Source organism: Haplochromis burtoni, unplaced genomic scaffold (genome assembly GCF_018398535.1).
Source record: "Haplochromis burtoni strain Fernald_Lab_line unplaced genomic scaffold, NCSU_Asbu1 Contig_328, whole genome shotgun sequence".
Lineage (NCBI taxonomy): Eukaryota > Metazoa > Chordata > Actinopteri > Cichliformes > Cichlidae > Haplochromis > Haplochromis burtoni.
In genome coordinates, this window is record NW_024582689.1 from 109,118 (window position 1) to 125,685 (window position 16,568).

A 16,568-nucleotide genomic window follows, 5' to 3' on the forward strand; every position below is an offset into this window, starting at 1 on the left:
TCATATAACTAGATGGATAAACATGCTGCAGAACATGAACATCCCAGTCACCAGGAACAACCTGCCTCGAGTCCATCTTCAACCTATTTTGTCAGTAAGATGGTCAAAAACTGCTGCTCCAACCATGACCCCAATGAAGACAATGGTAGCTGTGTTTTTCTGTTGGTTTATGTCTTATCACAAACCAGATCCCACTAGAAGGGAGGATGGCCGAAAGAAGAACTTTAGCTGATTTAGGACTGGTATTCATTTCCTGGTTTTTAAATGGAAATATTGAATCTCACCTCTGTAGCCAGAGTAGATTTGAAGGTGGTGGAAAACAATAACTTGTGTGCACCTAACAGGCCAAACATTTACTTTATACTGAGGATGGTAGGATGGAAATGTCCTAATTTAAAAAAAAAAAGCATGCATGGAAAGTGGAAGTCAATAAAGCATGGAAGTAAATAAACTCAATAAAGTAAAGTAAGCATCACCATCGATTCACTATCAATACCAGCCTATCTTTTCATTTGCTAATGAAATGTGTTGTATACAGTGAAACATGACAAGACTAGTGAATGACAAGTGAATAATAGTGGTGTTAACATTACGTTTATTGACACTCGTTGAGCATTTCAACAATGATGATCTTTGAAGTTGTAACATGGTAACTTTACTACTTAAAAATCAGTTAAGATCCAATCATTATAAGTCTTATTATTGATGACTGTGTTTTTCTTATTGAATCTCCTTCCTTGGTGACTGTCTCCTGCAATATAAATAAGACTTCAGTTAGTCATTTGACCTTACATGCAGACATCAGGACATAGAATGTAATGTGTATTTTGGACTTTGATAAACAGTAAACTGCAGTTTACTGGATTATTGTTTCGTGGGGAGTTTCTGTGAATGGTTAATCTTTTAGCTTTAGTTTGGATACTGAATTACATGCTGTGATGCTTTAACACTCTCTTCTCTTTACCTTGGTTTCTCAATATCTTCGATGAACTCTGGCAGTCGGGTGTTTAATGTTTCGGGCAGAAGTGAAGCAACTAAACCAGTTCCAACTGCCACTGCACAGTAAGTGGCTGCAGGGAGGAGATGCCACAGATCTTCCAATAGTACAATGAGTGGAGAAATGGACACGCCAAGTCGTGCAAGAAATGAGGTGTAGCCTAAGCCATTTTGTCTAAAAAGATCAAACCACTGAGGTTAATGTAAACCTTTCATATGAATAATCAAAGCAAGGCAGAAGAACGTTTTTTGTGGACTAACCGTACGACCGTAGGGTAAAGCTCAGTTGTGTAAAGATACATGATAGTGAACGAGGCCTCTGACATAGATTTTCCAAGAACTGCCACAACAGTACGAACAGTCCATTTATCTAAGGAGAACAGGAGAGAGAACACATCCACCCAAGACCAATGCTCTATCTTTTAATTTCTAAAGATTGATCCTGCTTACCACCAGAAATGAACGCATACATTCATATCAACTCTCGGTGGCAGAAATAAACCGCTAAATGTACGAGAAATGTAAGAGAAATGACCTTTTGGAACAAAGATGTTGATGAAGAGACAGAGACCAGTTAATAGCATGGAACCCATCTGGCCATGCTTTCTCCCAACTTTCTCCAGGAAGTAATAGACGCCAATCTTCATGGGCATTTCAATGGATGCAAATATGAACTGTGTTAGGTATGGGTTCAGTCCAAATCCTGTGATATTCAGAGTTATTCCATAGTATGTAAATGCAACGCCAAACCTAGAAAAGAGGGAGAAGAAACACTTAAACTTAGGCTGATAAATAAAGGGGTAAATACAAATTTCCTCAAAGAAACCCCAAACATGATTGCAACTCTCATTTAAATATTTTTTTAAAATATTTTTTACACTGTATGCTAGAACAAAATCAAAAGCTGTGTAAATTTCCCAGTGTCAAAAATGATAGCTATAAAAATAACAATTGCTTTATTTCCGTGAGATAGCTCAAAGGCTTTAACATCTTTGTCCCAAATACAATTTGGCCCATTTGTCTATTTAATAATCCACCCATAACTGTCACTTAAGATAGCAAAAATACACACACAAACACACACACAGAGAAAAGTCAGTTAACTCTTTTTAAAGTGCGTTTGGTAGAAAATGCACACATATGATGAATATCTGGAAGAAATCAATTTGCCTTTTCCCAAAAAGCTAAACTATCTCCTAACTCCAAACCATTATACCAAAACTTACCATAGCATTCCTGAGTATATAGCAAGTTTTCTAATATTTGGGGTTCTGAAAAGATCTACAAAAGTGTACTTCTTAGCGCCATGTTCAGTTTCTGCACATTCCAGTAATGTCTGTGAGAAAGCCAGGGAAACATAATGTGAATGTTCATTTACAAAGCCCCCTTTTTGTCTTATTTTACAGTAAGACTGTCGGCTAATAAAAAAAACCCCAAAAACATTTTGAGATGTACCGCTGGTGTGATGGTGGCCATGCACTTAGATCTGTTGTTCATCTTGGCACATTTCATTATGTAATGATGAGCAGCATCTGTCTTTCCTTTGGCTACAAGCCACCTAGCAGACTCTGGAAGCCACCTAAATCAACAAACATGGTGAGTTTAGCATCTGATCAAAATCCAATGAGATTAAGGATACTTTGCAAAGTCAGCAAATAAAACTTAAATACCTCCAAGCAATGATAGACAGAATCAGGGGGGAGGTAACTGCTAGAATCAGCTTCCTCCACTCGTTTACAAAATATGCAGTGCCAACCAGGATCCAGTTCCCAATTGTCCAATCCAGGCTTATGATCACACCAGAGAAAGTCCTGTGTTCAATGCTAAACCATTCAACATCTGTAGAAACATTAGCACAAGTATAAAAAAAAAATTATAAAAAAAATTGTGCAAATTCTTGAAAGAGAAACAGAATATGCCTGTAAACATGAACCAGGCTATAATGTCTCAGTCATAGGTTAGCACAGCTTTAACAATATCCTGCTTACTCAAAACAATGGCCATGATGCTTATTCCTGCGAGTGACATGCCCGTAAAAAATCTCAAGATGACAAACATTACATACGAGGTGGAGAATGCACTCAGCACTGCAAATATCAAGGATGCCAGATAAGACACGAGCAGAAGAGGACGTCGCCCAAACCTGGTCATGGACAGAAAAAGCATGAAGTAATGACTGTGCTCACATCTGTGGGGTAAACCTCTCACATGTATATATGTTAGTGCTGTCAGTGTTAATCTTGTTAAAATGATGTTAGCGCGATAACCGCATTAACGCAGCAAATCTCCTTTAGCGAGTTAGCACGGATCGCCCCGTGCGTGGGGCAGCACGGCGCCGTTAACGCTGACAGCACTAATATATTTATAATTCGCAAGACGGTTTAATTTTGCAACACTTCAACATCTCTCTTATTGATCTTATTGTTATTTTTTTTTCAGTTATATACATATACATATATATCTGTATTGGCATTGGTAATGGTACTGGTAGAGACTGAAACAGTCAGACCTGGAAAATAAAAATAAAATAATACATTTCTGGTCATTTTGTCGAATACACTAGTACATTAAAAAAAACTGGAATATTATGGAATAGAATTTCATTTAAAGCAGTAAAATTTTTGAATTAAATCAACCATGTTCTATATCCATTACAGGTGATGTGAAATATTTCAAGTCTTCCTCTTTTCTTTATTTTTTTTGTTATGTGTGATATTATCAGTGTTGGGAAGGTTACTTTAAAAATGTATTCCACTACAGATTACAGAATACATGCCCCAAAATGTATTTTGTAACGTATTCCGTTACGTTATTCAATGAGAGTAATGTATTCTGAATACTTTGGATTACTTAATATATTATCATGCTTTTTACAACTACACTAATGTACTATTGCTGTGTGATTTATTGCTTTTACTGAAGGTTATTCGTCATAGCAATGCCAACTAGATTTTTAAATCTTAATAAAAAATGAGTAACAGGGTTGATATTAGGTAAGGCTGCACTTTTTTCAGTGATCTCATATAGAAAACTATCCGGCACGTATATAAAACAGGTCTGCAGTGTTGGGGAGTAATGGAATACATTTACCGCAGTTACATATTTAAAATACAAAATACGAGTAACTGTATTCCGTTACAGTTACCGTTTAAAAAGGTGGTATTCAGAATACAGTTACTTTGTTGAAATAAATGGATTACACGGCGGTACTTTCCTGTTTCATATGTTAGGCTATGCTCTCTCTATTTTTGGTAATTCCACGCCGGTGGAAACCCAAACAAAACACGCATTAAGAGGCTCAAATGCCTGTGTCTCAATCTCACATCTCATAATGACGTGAAGAAATATTTTTTAAAATGATTTAATATGAAGGCAATAGGCAGAGTCTTACAGGCATCGCCCTAAAGAATGTAGCCTCCTGGGCAGCTAGTCCGTGCTGCAGGGAGAATGGACTGCCGTACCCGTTATGTGTCTGTGAGCGAGGGAGGGAGAAAAAGGAGAGTGGAAAGGTACGAGTTGTCATCGAGCAGAAACGGGAGCTGGAAGCATGTAAATATAATAATAACCCCTGCAGCCAAGAAGAGTGCCTGACGAGCCCAGTTGTAAGTACGCTATTAAGACTCGACTGTACACTGTGTTCGTGTTTTCCTCTGAAACAACAAGTTCCGCTGGAGCCTTTCAACGCCTCTCTCTGTCTCTCGCTAGCAAAGTTGACCCAGACAACAAAGTAAAGCTAGTTTTCGGCTACGAGCCCGACACGGAACCGGATGTATTAGCCAGAGGTCCCTTTACGGTTTTACACCTCTACGGTGCCTTAATCATCAAAATTATCGCAAAAAATGATTTAAAATATTTCACAATGTAGAGTGTATATGAGAAGAACTAGTATTTTTGACCATTTAACCCTTACCTGTCACTGAGAAACCCAAAAACTGGGGCTCCAACCATAACACCAATAAAGAAAATGGTTGCAGTTGCCTTGTTCATACCTTTTCTGCTGCACACGAGATCCCACTGCAAATAATCGTTAAAATATTACAATATGTGATTTTACAGTTGCGTCTTCTGGAAAATAAACAATAATTAAATGAATGATGCTTGGGGAAATTACATTAGGTAGTTGGATTATTTTCTGTAGATAATAAAATGGATAGAAAATTATATCCTTAATGTTAGCAAAATAAAATTAGTTCTTTAAAAAAAAATCCAAATGACTGTGTAAAATGTCTCTGTTCAACATAACTAATTCTCACTTACCTCTGTTGCCAAAGTAGACTTGAAAGTGCTTTTGTCATATACCCATCCATTTTGACACTGAACAGTAAATGAGCCTTTGCTGCTGTTTGAGCCTAACAGATATTCATATTGGGGCTCTGAAAACATCTGACAGGAGCTTGGAGTCCCATCCCGCTCTGCTGGAATACCAACGGCTAATTTCTGATCTAAAGTTAAATTTCCAAAGACAGCTCCAGTATCCAAAGCATCGATGTTGCAGTGATGCGAAGGAACAGCTGCCATGAAATTATTCAGCAGAAAGTGACATGGCAAAGTAATTCGAGACAGGATCTGAATCAAGACTAGAACAATTTGGAATTTTCCAAATCCATTAATTTCTGCAAGAATGCTGTCAAATTTCATTTTGCTGTGCTTCCTGTATCTCCGGGAGGACAAATGCTCTAAAAGTCAAGTGAAGTAGAGTATCACTCACTATAAAAGACACATTCACCAGCACAATGTTAATAATTAAAATGAATACCAAAAACATGTATTAATAATGTAACTTAACTGTACCCAGTACGATACAGTTACTCAATCAAACACTGGCTTTGCTTTGATCAGTTGTAAGGCTGATATGTTTATTCAAATGCTATAATAGTCAGGATTTATAATTGAAAATTAGCACTCACAGTAGAGAAAGCAAGAATGTGATCTAAAATTGATCTCAGTTCTCAAGAAAGCACTCTTATCCCACAATGCAGCTGCAGTGCAATATGCAAAGGAATCAGATGGTTTTGTAATGTTTTATTTTACAATGGTAGTAAGTTCTAAGACATCAGCTCTGGCAGGGCTTAAATTTAATAACAAACACATCACACCCACAGGCAACTTAATATTTTAGCACCATATCATGTACACAGCCCAAAGAAATATACAGTCACACAGGATTTCTTCATGTAGCAACTGAACCAAGATAAAACCAGCCACAAAAATGAGATCAACTATAGGAGATCAACTATAGGAAGATTAAACCGATCTGCTACAATCCAAAAGCAAGAGCTCCCTTTACAGCAGAACCAACATAATTACAACATTTTTCAATACAACACCTGAAGACCATTGCCACACACCTGCTGCTGATCAGGCTCGTCGGGGGAGCTATTTAAGGAAGACACGGCATGGGAGTCAGGGGAACGCATGGGGATTGTTTGTGTGAATATTTACTGCACTGTAAATAAATGCACTGTTCACCACATGGAGTCCAGCATTTAGGTCCTCCTTTCCCCACATCCCCACGGTCTGCCAGCGCTAACCGTGACACCAAGTGACACATAAGACTTCAGTGTTTGTGTTTTAATGGAGACAAGAAACAAAGAGTATGCTGAGTAGCACAAAAATGAACCATAAGTGAGTGTGACGCACTAAGAAAACATTTTTTTTTATAAATTTTCCTCTACATAATTTTAAAAGAGGGTTCAATAAAATTATTGTATTAACTGCTTAGAAATTACTGACAGTTTTATAATTTTATAACAGCTCATTTTAAGAGATTCAGAAGTAATTATACAACTGAGCGACAAACGACTGACTGTCCTACGTTAAACCACTAGAATTCAAGATCAGGCTCTGATTCCAGGTGAAGTGCTGAATCTGCATGAAATATTTTTATACTGGAATTCTCAGTATGAGATCCAAAGAGACGTTTCAAATGAAAGCTTTTCTTTAGCTGCTGGCTAAAGAAAAACAAAATAAGTGACAGCAAAAACTTTAGGAAGGGCCAAATCAACAGTCTGGTCTATTCTATAAAAGAATGAATGTACTGACCAGCTTATCAACACCAAAAGAAGCCCACAGAAGACTATCAAAGTACATAATAAGGACAGATAGAAGTAGCAGGAATAATGGTTACGCGTGCACAGTGCTTCACTGTGCAAATGGACAATCACCCAGAGCAAACTGCAAAAGCAACTTAAGAGTTTCTCAAGGCAAAGGCATGGGATACTCTTCAATGACCAAGTTACTCATGTGACATCAGTCCAACAGAGGATGTGTTTCAGTTATTAAATACAAAACTGTGGGCAGAAAAGCCCACAAACAACTGTAAAGAATTTTCAGTATCCAAGTAATTTATATTACAGTAGTTTGTCCAATTTGTTTGAGCCTCCCAAAATGGGGACTGCATATAAAAATGTCGGTAACCCCTTTTCCTGCTGCCCCATATTTTTTTAATTATTTTTTTTTTTAGAAAGGAGAGGCTTTCTCCTGGCAACCCTTCCAAAACATTTAACATGATAACTTCACAGGGCTGCATAGCTTTGTGTTAAAACTCTTTTTTCCCCCACCTGACAGTATATATGGAGAAACTGTCACATGACTGTATAAATAAACATATAACAAGCACAAAAAAGATACTGTGATACCTGACTTGCTTTCCAACAGAGTTTAAGATCTTAATATGTTTTTTTACTTCTAATAATAAACACTGTTTTCTTAAAGATTAACCGAGTGATGCGTTATCCCTTTTTACTTTACTTCAGCAAACCACACTTTCAAAACTAGATTGAATTCCATTTACGGTCATCCCCTCAAAGAGAACAGCAGTCTTACATAACCGGTTTATCATTCTGCTGAGATTATTATTATATTAACCCTAATTAAAGGTACATTATGATGAGCAAATCACCATAAATGTATAGGTATTTTAAAACACTATGTAGTATATATCTGCTCGAATCTGAATATAAGAGTCTGTTACTATTATTGCAGTTAGTTTCTTTCAAGTGGTGAATTATTTTAATTATATAATTAATCAAAACCAAACACAGATACTAAATTCAAAGCTTGTTTCAAATGAATCTAAAAATATTTTGAAGCTTCTCAATTGACATGTTCATTATGTCACCTCACTGCCCCTGCATCAACTGAACTGTGTAGGTGGCACATGGGGATGGGTTAGGAACACCTCTTCTTCTCCCTCTTTAAATACAGCTGCATACATGAATGACCAAGGCTACATATGAGCAGTTAGTGGGATAACACTCAGGATCATTTTTTTTTAACAGACAGGATGTGAAGATGCCTGTGCTGGATATCAAGTGCAAAGATGTATAATGTAAGTACCTGATGTTTGGAAAATTATTTTCTTTTAGGGTCTCTTACAGATGTTTAACTCTTTCTGATTTGATTTCATTAATTTCATTTTTAGCTTTGACTTTAACATCTCTATTGATAACAATACAAAAAGTGTAATTTATTATCATGTCATGAAGTGTTTTACCCTTTGCTTGAATTTCTGTGCTTTTCTGCACCAGAAACTGCTCGAGAAACCTAGTTTCCTAAATTCAGTGGCATGAGTTTAAAATATATATGTGACTCAATAAATATATATTTTCACGTTGATTTTGATTTTTGTGGGTTCTGTGGGTTTGTTCTGCCACGAGGCCACTGAAATGCGCAATAAAACTTTGTGTGCAGAGACTGCTGAAAATGTGTCCACATGTTTCTTATGGTTGAGCTTAAACTGTCTAATTATGTAAGAACATGGAAACATCTAATCCGCTAGAGCTCAGTCCTCATTTGGGTTGCCCTTCAGAACAAGAGTTCACTCCTTTGTCAAGGATGCTGACTCTCTGTTTCCATGGCAATAAGTCAACAGACTGAGGTTACTGCCATACTTGGAAAAAGAAACCCCTGCTGCAGCACAGTCAGATTTGCTGGTGGTAGAGTGGAACCAAGGGTGAAGATAAGCCGGTGGCATGCGACAGTGTTTGTACAAAACGTGGCTAGTGTGCAAGAGGTCTTTCAGTTTTAGTAATCCCACAGCTGCATATGTGGTCAGAGGTTTACATCCACTCATTATGAGCATGAATGTTGTAATAATTTGGGGCTTTTAATGATTTCTTTGAATTGTTCTGTTGAATTTGACCAGTCGTATTTGCAGAGCCAGCTTTCAATCATGGACAAGAAAGGGAGTTTAAAGTGGGAAAGCCATTGCAGACCCTAATGTTATCTAGCTTTATCATTCCAAGGCTCCAGTTTTCATGTAAGTTGATTTAAGGTGAAGTTGAAGAAATTGCAAGTATTTATTCTTCATTGTTTCATCCACTTTATGCAATGCACCATTACCACAGGCAGCAAAACAGTCCCAGAGCTTGATGCTACCACCACCATGCCTGAAAGCTCGTACAGTGTTCTTAGGTTTGAAAGCCTCACCTTTACTCCTCCAATTATTCCCCCTGTCAGTGTGAACAAATAGCTCAATCTTTGTCTCATTGGATCATAAAGCTTTTATCCAGAAGGCCTCTGGCTCATCCAGGTGGGCTGCTAAAATAAATCTCAGTTGAGATTGAAGGTGTTTCTTGGTTGGCACACTCTCAGTCCAAGGCGATGTAAAACATGTGAACAGTGACACTGGTGTTTCAGCAGTTTCCAGTTCATGGCACACTTGAGTCTTGGTTGTTGCTAGGTTTTTCCTGAACATCCGAATCAATTCCCTCTCATCTGATGGTGACAGTTAGGGTCCTCTTAGAGAAGCTGGCAAAGTGTAGACACATCTGAATAATTGGTACTAATGTACAACTGTTTGAAGTAGCTAAAATCCCTTCTTAGACCTTCACTGAATTCCTGCTTGCAGCTTTTATGCTGGCAAAGAGAAACTATAAGTTGTCATCAATCTTGATGACTGCTGAGAATTTAGGAGGCCATGGTCATGTCAAGGTTAAAAGCAGATTTAAATGAGTATATGTTTATATTTGAGCCTGTATGAATTGGAGAAAAAACAAAATAAATTCAAGCTTGTGCACCCAATTTTTGTTTTTTAAATAATTGCTTTAAACTTACAAAGTAAGTAAGTTTAAAGTTTAAGTAAGTTTAAAGCAATGATTAGTGTATGTGTACTGTATCTGAGAACTAAACTAAACTCTGATAGAACCAGTTGTGGATGGATGGATGGTGCAGTTCCATCCAGCTGTCTGTCCATTTTCTGCTGAGTCATGGAGGCGGCTGTTTAAACAGAGATACCCAGACCTCCCTTCTCCAGGGTCACCTCCCTTAGCTCATCGAGTCGGTCACAGAGGTGTTCCCAAGCCATTTGAGAAACATAATTTCCAGCATGTTTTGGGGCCTCCTCCAGAATTTCCATTTGTACTTACTAGCAACCACAAGCAATAAAATGTTATAGTAAACAGAAGAAACGATAAAGGTCCCCCCCTAACACGTACAAATGCCCAAGAAAAAGTAATAATTAATGACAGTAGTGAATCATCAATTTTCAGCTTGTATTGTCTTTATAGCAGAGGGTGTACCTAAAATATGTCTAAAGCAATTCAAAGCTAATCAACTGAAAAATCAAAAGATATGATCTTTGTCACATCACTGTAAAAATGAGCTAAAGTTTAAACACTGTATACAAACACAGTTCAAACACAGCTGCGGGTTAATGTCATTGTCATTATCATATCAGGTAATAGACTTACCTGGCCTCTTAGCCAGCTCCAAAAGACTTTGAGTCGGACATTTAATATCTTTTGATACTGATGTTTTTTTTAGTTATGACTTGATCATTTCTACACAGCTGCTATCAAACCAAAATATACATTTATTTAAAATCAAAAGTGTAGAGTAGTATTTGAAAATCAAACAAGCAAAGAACCCACAAAACCAAAAAAGATGAAAGAGTTAATTCTTTTTGGAGACTATATAATTTTTTCTCTGGTGTCATCCTCGGGTCATTATGGTAATATTAACTGACTGATGTAAGATTTACTGACCTTATCCTCCTGGGAGAACCTTCTCTTGTACTAAGCAAGACATTTATCTCCTCTAACACCATATTTTAATAGAGGCAAAAACTCTGGTTTTCCCAGTCCACTTAAATGTACATAAACAAAGTGGTACTCTATAGAAAGAGTGTGTTTCCAAGACCTATTAGGAGGTGTATGTGTTTGGTTGCTTTTTAGAAAATATGGCTTCAACAAAACATGTCTTTGGTTTTCATATAAACTCTTCCTGTGTATAAGAGAAAGTTGGGTTCCTTATAGTGACATATATGGTAACGAGATTATTGTAGATGAACCTGGGTGTTTTTTGTTTGTTTGTTTGTTTTAGATGAACACTCCACTTACTGTATGCATCGTGTACAGCGTGGGACTACACAGTGTGAAGTTTCTACAGCTCGTACTGACTTTAATTTGAATAAACAAAGGCTTATTGAAGAGTATGGATGTTGAGTCACAGTGTTAGAGTGCCACCTCTTGGTGAATGTCAGGAAATGTTTTAATTTACAATAAAAGATTTATATTGTCAGTAAAAACTATTTTTAGTGCTCCCTCCTGCTCTACAAACAGCTCTCCCCCTGTCTGAGCCCTGCTCTGACTGTCTTTTACAGCTGTTTTGAAAAGGACAGATTTTTCTTCATAGTCATTTTCTCAGTTGTGATATAACAACTGATTACCAAAAAACAAGCTAAGAAACAAACAAAAAAAGCATGTGACAAAATAAACAATGTCTTTGAAGGAAGGGAAGGAGGACTGGTGTCTTGGATTTAGTTCTTACATGGAGAGGCTGACAGAGATTTCGGTTGTTGTGACAGATGACGGCAGCGGAGGGAAAAGAAATCTCTGTATAAACACAAGTTCGGAAAACAGCCACCAATTGTTTTGCTTATGCTCTTGGATGTGAATGCTGTTTCCCTCATGATAATACATACCATTCCATTTACAGCAACGGCAGCCCTGTTGAAACTGCCAAAGCAGAGCTGCACTTCCTATTGGGGATAGGAATAATTTAGGAAATAACATGGTAACCACTAATGTCACAAAGGTCACTGAATGCTAAAAATCTCTTAAGCTGAACAGAAAACATGAATTGTAGCCAAGGGTGGACCTTCAGGGGCATGCTATATAGTTATATGTGTGCTGAAATAGTTTGTTATATTGAGATATATATACCTAAAGGGAAAAGATTAATTAGCCTTAAGTTGTTTGTCCTTGTCTTAATGAAGGTATTGCTGGTGAAACCCGGGATATTGTGAAACACTACTAAAGATGGAACCAGAAACGGAAGACCAAGAGCAGAGTGGTAACTTGGCCCCCTGGTCAGGTTCAGATGGGTCCCAGGAGATTTATGTGTCTGGGTCTGTGGTAGAGTCCCACAATGAAGATGAAGTCAGCGAAGCAGAGTACCCGTTAGAGCCAGAAAGTACTTATATCTCCAAGTATGACCCTGACTCCCCAGGACACCTTCAAGAATGGGAATCTGCAGGTGAGCAACAGTCCCCGCCTGAACTTAGTGGAAGTGAAGAAGAAGTATCATATCAGGAAGAGGATGACATCTACCTTAGTGAGTCGAGAGAGTCTCCTCACATCCAAACCTCACAAACATCCCTGCATCCAGAGTGCACAGACTCAGAGGATCATGCTGGCAAGATATCACGGCCACATTCCCAGTCTTCTTTCTCCTCTCTTGGCTGTGCTGCTGATATGACCATGGCCTTGACCCTGACCACAGGACAGCCCACGGGAGCCAGTAATAGAAAAGGCCCAGAGACTGGAAACAGCAAGCTTGAATCTTCAGAGGAAGGAGGGAGCAGTGAAGCACCTCCTGCTTCTGTCTCCTTTGGAATTTCAGATGAGGGTGCTGAGCAGGCAGAGAAGTGGAACTCGGAGTCTGACACAGATCTGTGCAGACCAGACAGGCAGAGGGCAAAGTACACACGTAAGTATCGATCTTCTACCCTCCTTTTATGTGTCAGTCAAGGTAGTACTGCAAACTGCACAGCAGCAGAAAGGTTGTTTTTTTTTCTAAGATTTAAAATGATTTAATAAGATTTGTGAACAGTTAAGATATTATTTAGTTACTTTAAATTCAGCCAGCTGAGGCACACATTACAGTCAGTGAATAAAGTTTTTAAAAAGTTACCTTTGGCTGTATTTACTGTAGCTGGTATGTGAATCAAAAGACCTAACTTAATTGATAAATAACTTTGACAAAGCACAATGGGTGCTGCTGTTTTTTCATGCTGTAACACAGGGTCTATTTGAAGTGGACTTACTGGGAGAATACCCATGGCTTTATTAGTCAGAGCAGGATAAGAATAAAATATGACCATATGATGAGGCTGGCAGAAACAAATTTGACAGACACCAGCATGTGTCACCCTGGCCTGTCACCCGATCCCTTTTCCGATCGTAAGCCTTGACTGCAGTGGAAAATGAGCTCCTCACTTTTCTTGCCTTATGGATGCCCCCTAAGTTAGCTGTAAGTAAATATGATGCTTTTATTAGTGTGCTTGCTTCAGCAGGGGGATCTGAAATTGTGTCTTACCTGTCATGCTTCCATTAGTTGCTTATACTAATGGCATTATCAGTCCCATAGTTTTTTTTTTTTTACTTTACTGAAAATTGACCAATTGAGTACAGTGTAAACAAAAAACATTACAATCCACATTTTCCTATGTTTTATGGTTCAGCTTCTTCTTGTTTTAATCTCTCTCCTTCCTCCTCCTCCTTCTCCTCTCACCCTCGTTCTCTTTCTGTCCCTCCCTTCATTTTTTTCTTTGTCTCAGGGCTCAGTCGCAGCGAGAGCCAGTCAGAAAGGCATGTCAAGGAGACCAAGTCTAAATGCAAGAGAATTGCTCGGCTTCTAACCGATGCGCCAAACCCCCAAAATAAGGGAGCCCTGCTGTTCAAAAAACGCCGGCAGAGAGTCAAGAAGTTTACGCTTGTGAGTTACGGAACTGGTGACAACAAGGTTGACAGTGAAGACCAAATAGAGGAGGGGGCTGAAGAAGTTAGATCAGCCGGGTATAACTTTGTGGCCACCAGTGATTCAGAGTTAGAGGAGCAGTACTCTCTTTATCCGCAGCAGCACAATTTGAGTCTGAATTGGGGAAGTGTTCAAGAAATGGATGCTCTACCAGAGACAAAAGGGAAGGGAGTTTTGATGTTTGCTCAGCGGCGCAAACGAATAGATGAAATTGTTACCGAGCATGAAAAACTGAGGAGTGAAGGATTACCTGTGGAAGTATTAACAGAACCTGACTGTGAACAAGCACAGCAAATTTACGACACTGAGGAAATGTACGCGCATGCTGATCAGGCAGGTCAGAGTTATATGAATGCAAATCTCAAGCAGCATGGAGAATACCAAGAAGATTTCCAGGACATGAACCATCTGTCCAATGTACCAAAACCCTTGGTACCAAACAGAACTGCAAGGCCTTTTCTAGGATTTCAAGATAGCCCAAGTTCTACCCCCATACCTGGGAGTGTTGTTCCAGTTACAAAGAAACACGAAACAAGATTTAAAGTACCTGTGCCTATTAACACTAACGCACAGGTTTGGTCTCCAACTGGAGACATAATAGCCTCAAGAGATGAGCGAATATCTGTGCCAGCCATCAAAACTGGCATCCTACCAGAATCAAAACAGAAAGCCACTAATAAACAGTCATCTGTGCGGGCACAATATTCAGATCTTCACACTCAAAACAAAGGGGAAAGGAGGTCTTATATTGATTCGGAGGAGGACTGTTTTAGTCTAGGTGCTGAAGCTTGTAATTTCATGCAACCCAGAACAATAAAACTCAAGAATCCCCCTCCAGTAGCCCCAAAACCCACCCTCAACCCAAACTGTCCACCATGGATGAGAAGGAGCCCCTCCAGCGAGCCCAATATTCCCCCAAGAAGTCCAGTTTCACAACCTTCGCACAGTCCCGTGGGTCCTCATAGTCAGAATTACTTACAGCAACAAGACTGGGCTCAGCTTCAACAGATGGCCAACCGCTGGGCACCAGATCAAACTCAGGCAACACTTCAAACACCTACTAATGCCTGGGCTCCGGACAGCTCTTCTCAGCTTCATCTGCAGCCAACCACAAATAGCTGGAGTCAACAGCAGCAACGATCCCCTGTGAGTATGCAGGCCCACAGTCCTACTTACAGACCACAGTATCCAACTTCACGCTCAAAGAACAAGGCAGACAGCACTTCACACTCAATTGCCTCTTGCCCACCACAAGCAGGGAAGTCATATATCCACTTGTCAAAAGCACCACAGTTTTCTCCAAAGGGTCGGATCTCAGACAGAGGTACCAGTTGGGCTGGTGATGGCCCAGCTATGACTGGAAAAGGTGCAGAATTGTTTGCCAAAAGACAGTCCCGTATGGAGAAGTTCATTGTTGATGCTGAAACAGTGCAAGCAAACAAAACCAGATCCCCCTCCCTGACCTCATCCCTCCCGAACTCTTGGAGGTATTCATCAAATATTCGAGCCCCACCTCCATTATCCTACAATCCCCTTCTTTCTCCTTTCTATGCTGCAGCCAAACAACCCCCTTCCACAAGCCCAAAAGTCAATGTCAAGACCAAAGAGAAATCTAAATCATCCCCCAAGCAACTCAACTCTTTAGATATAATGAAACATCAGCCTTATCAGTTGAACTCATCACTGTTCAAATATAATGTGGTGCCTGGAACCAAAAGCCCCACCCCCACCCCCAGCCCCACCCCCAGTCCCAAACCAGCCCCAGTGTCAAAGTTTGAGGTTACCAAAAACCTTAAACTTAGAGTTGCCTCTGCCACTTCTCCTTATAATGCCTCTGAGCTTGCTGTTGAAAGCAAGGCAGAAGTCCCAACTAAGTCACCTGGATCGGTAAGTTCCCAAAGTTCTTCTGCCCAAAACACAAGATCGGCTGAGCCTCTTGCAATTGACAAGCACGTGGATAAAAAGCACACTGCAGCACCTGCAGCCCATCGCTTAACCAAAAAGCCAGCACACAGCGCCAGACCTGCAAGCACATCCTCCCAGCAGCCATCTGCTGCTGACAGCATAGCTTCAGCTTTCTCTCCTGCATCTCTTATTGCTAGAGGCGCACGTCAATTGGCTCCTTGGCCAAAGTTTTCTGCTAAGAAGCCAGTGGTGACAAGCAAACACTGGAAACCTGTAGCCATGCTACATTAATTCTTGTACTGTATATGGTCTTGTTTTGGTATAGTCAACACTGAGACAGTAATTACATAGTTATCTGCAACTTGGCAGCCTCTAATGTGTCTTAACAGGTGGAAATATAGAGTCCTTTGCACTAAACGTAGGCCTCAATTGGAATAATTTGCAGCTATAGAGATCTGTTTAGCTGGCAATGTAAGGAAACAACTTAAGGTACAGTTAAGCTCTTTTAAATCTGTGACAGATAAATTCAACATAAAGTACAACAAATAAACACATTAGCACATAACATAATGTCCCTGACAATTGGAGAAAAAGGGAAAAGCAAAACAAAATAATGTAGATTCTTGTGATGTGCTATGTCATGTGCAATAATGTGTGCAGAGAGTCCTGTTCTGCCACAATATCTT

The 16,568-nt window shown here is 39.3% G+C and overlaps 2 protein-coding genes across 3 annotated transcripts in view; one reads left to right on the top strand and one right to left on the bottom strand.

The window, feature by feature from the left end:
• Nucleotides 1-5,768, bottom strand: LOC102309575 (solute carrier family 22 member 7). Its single transcript, XM_005942040.2, has 10 exons — nucleotides 5,254-5,768; nucleotides 4,907-5,010; nucleotides 2,985-3,139; nucleotides 2,667-2,835; nucleotides 2,452-2,575; nucleotides 2,223-2,332; nucleotides 1,532-1,746; nucleotides 1,258-1,366; nucleotides 965-1,171; nucleotides 1-751 (listed from the first exon to the last, which is right to left on the bottom strand). The coding sequence occupies exons 1-10, from the start codon at nucleotides 5,632-5,634 to the stop codon at nucleotides 721-723; spliced, it is 1,605 nt and encodes a 534-aa protein (XP_005942102.1). The 5' UTR covers nucleotides 5,635-5,768; the 3' UTR covers nucleotides 1-720.
• A 2,473-nt stretch (nucleotides 5,769-8,241) lies between these two features.
• synpo2b (synaptopodin 2b) overlaps nucleotides 8,242-16,568 on the top strand; it is a 13,577-nt gene continuing 5,250 nt past the window's right edge. Inside the window, exons 1-3 of one of the 2 annotated variants that reach the window (XM_005942043.2) lie at nucleotides 8,242-8,326; nucleotides 12,215-12,927; nucleotides 13,778-15,123. In XM_005942043.2, coding sequence (XP_005942105.1) covers nucleotides 12,258-12,927; nucleotides 13,778-15,123 — 2,016 coding nt within the window. In that variant the 5' untranslated portion in view covers nucleotides 8,242-8,326; nucleotides 12,215-12,257. Of the gene's footprint in view, nucleotides 8,327-12,214; nucleotides 12,928-13,777; nucleotides 16,563-16,568 lie in introns of those variants that run through there. The other variant, XM_005942041.3, reaches the window with a different exon arrangement.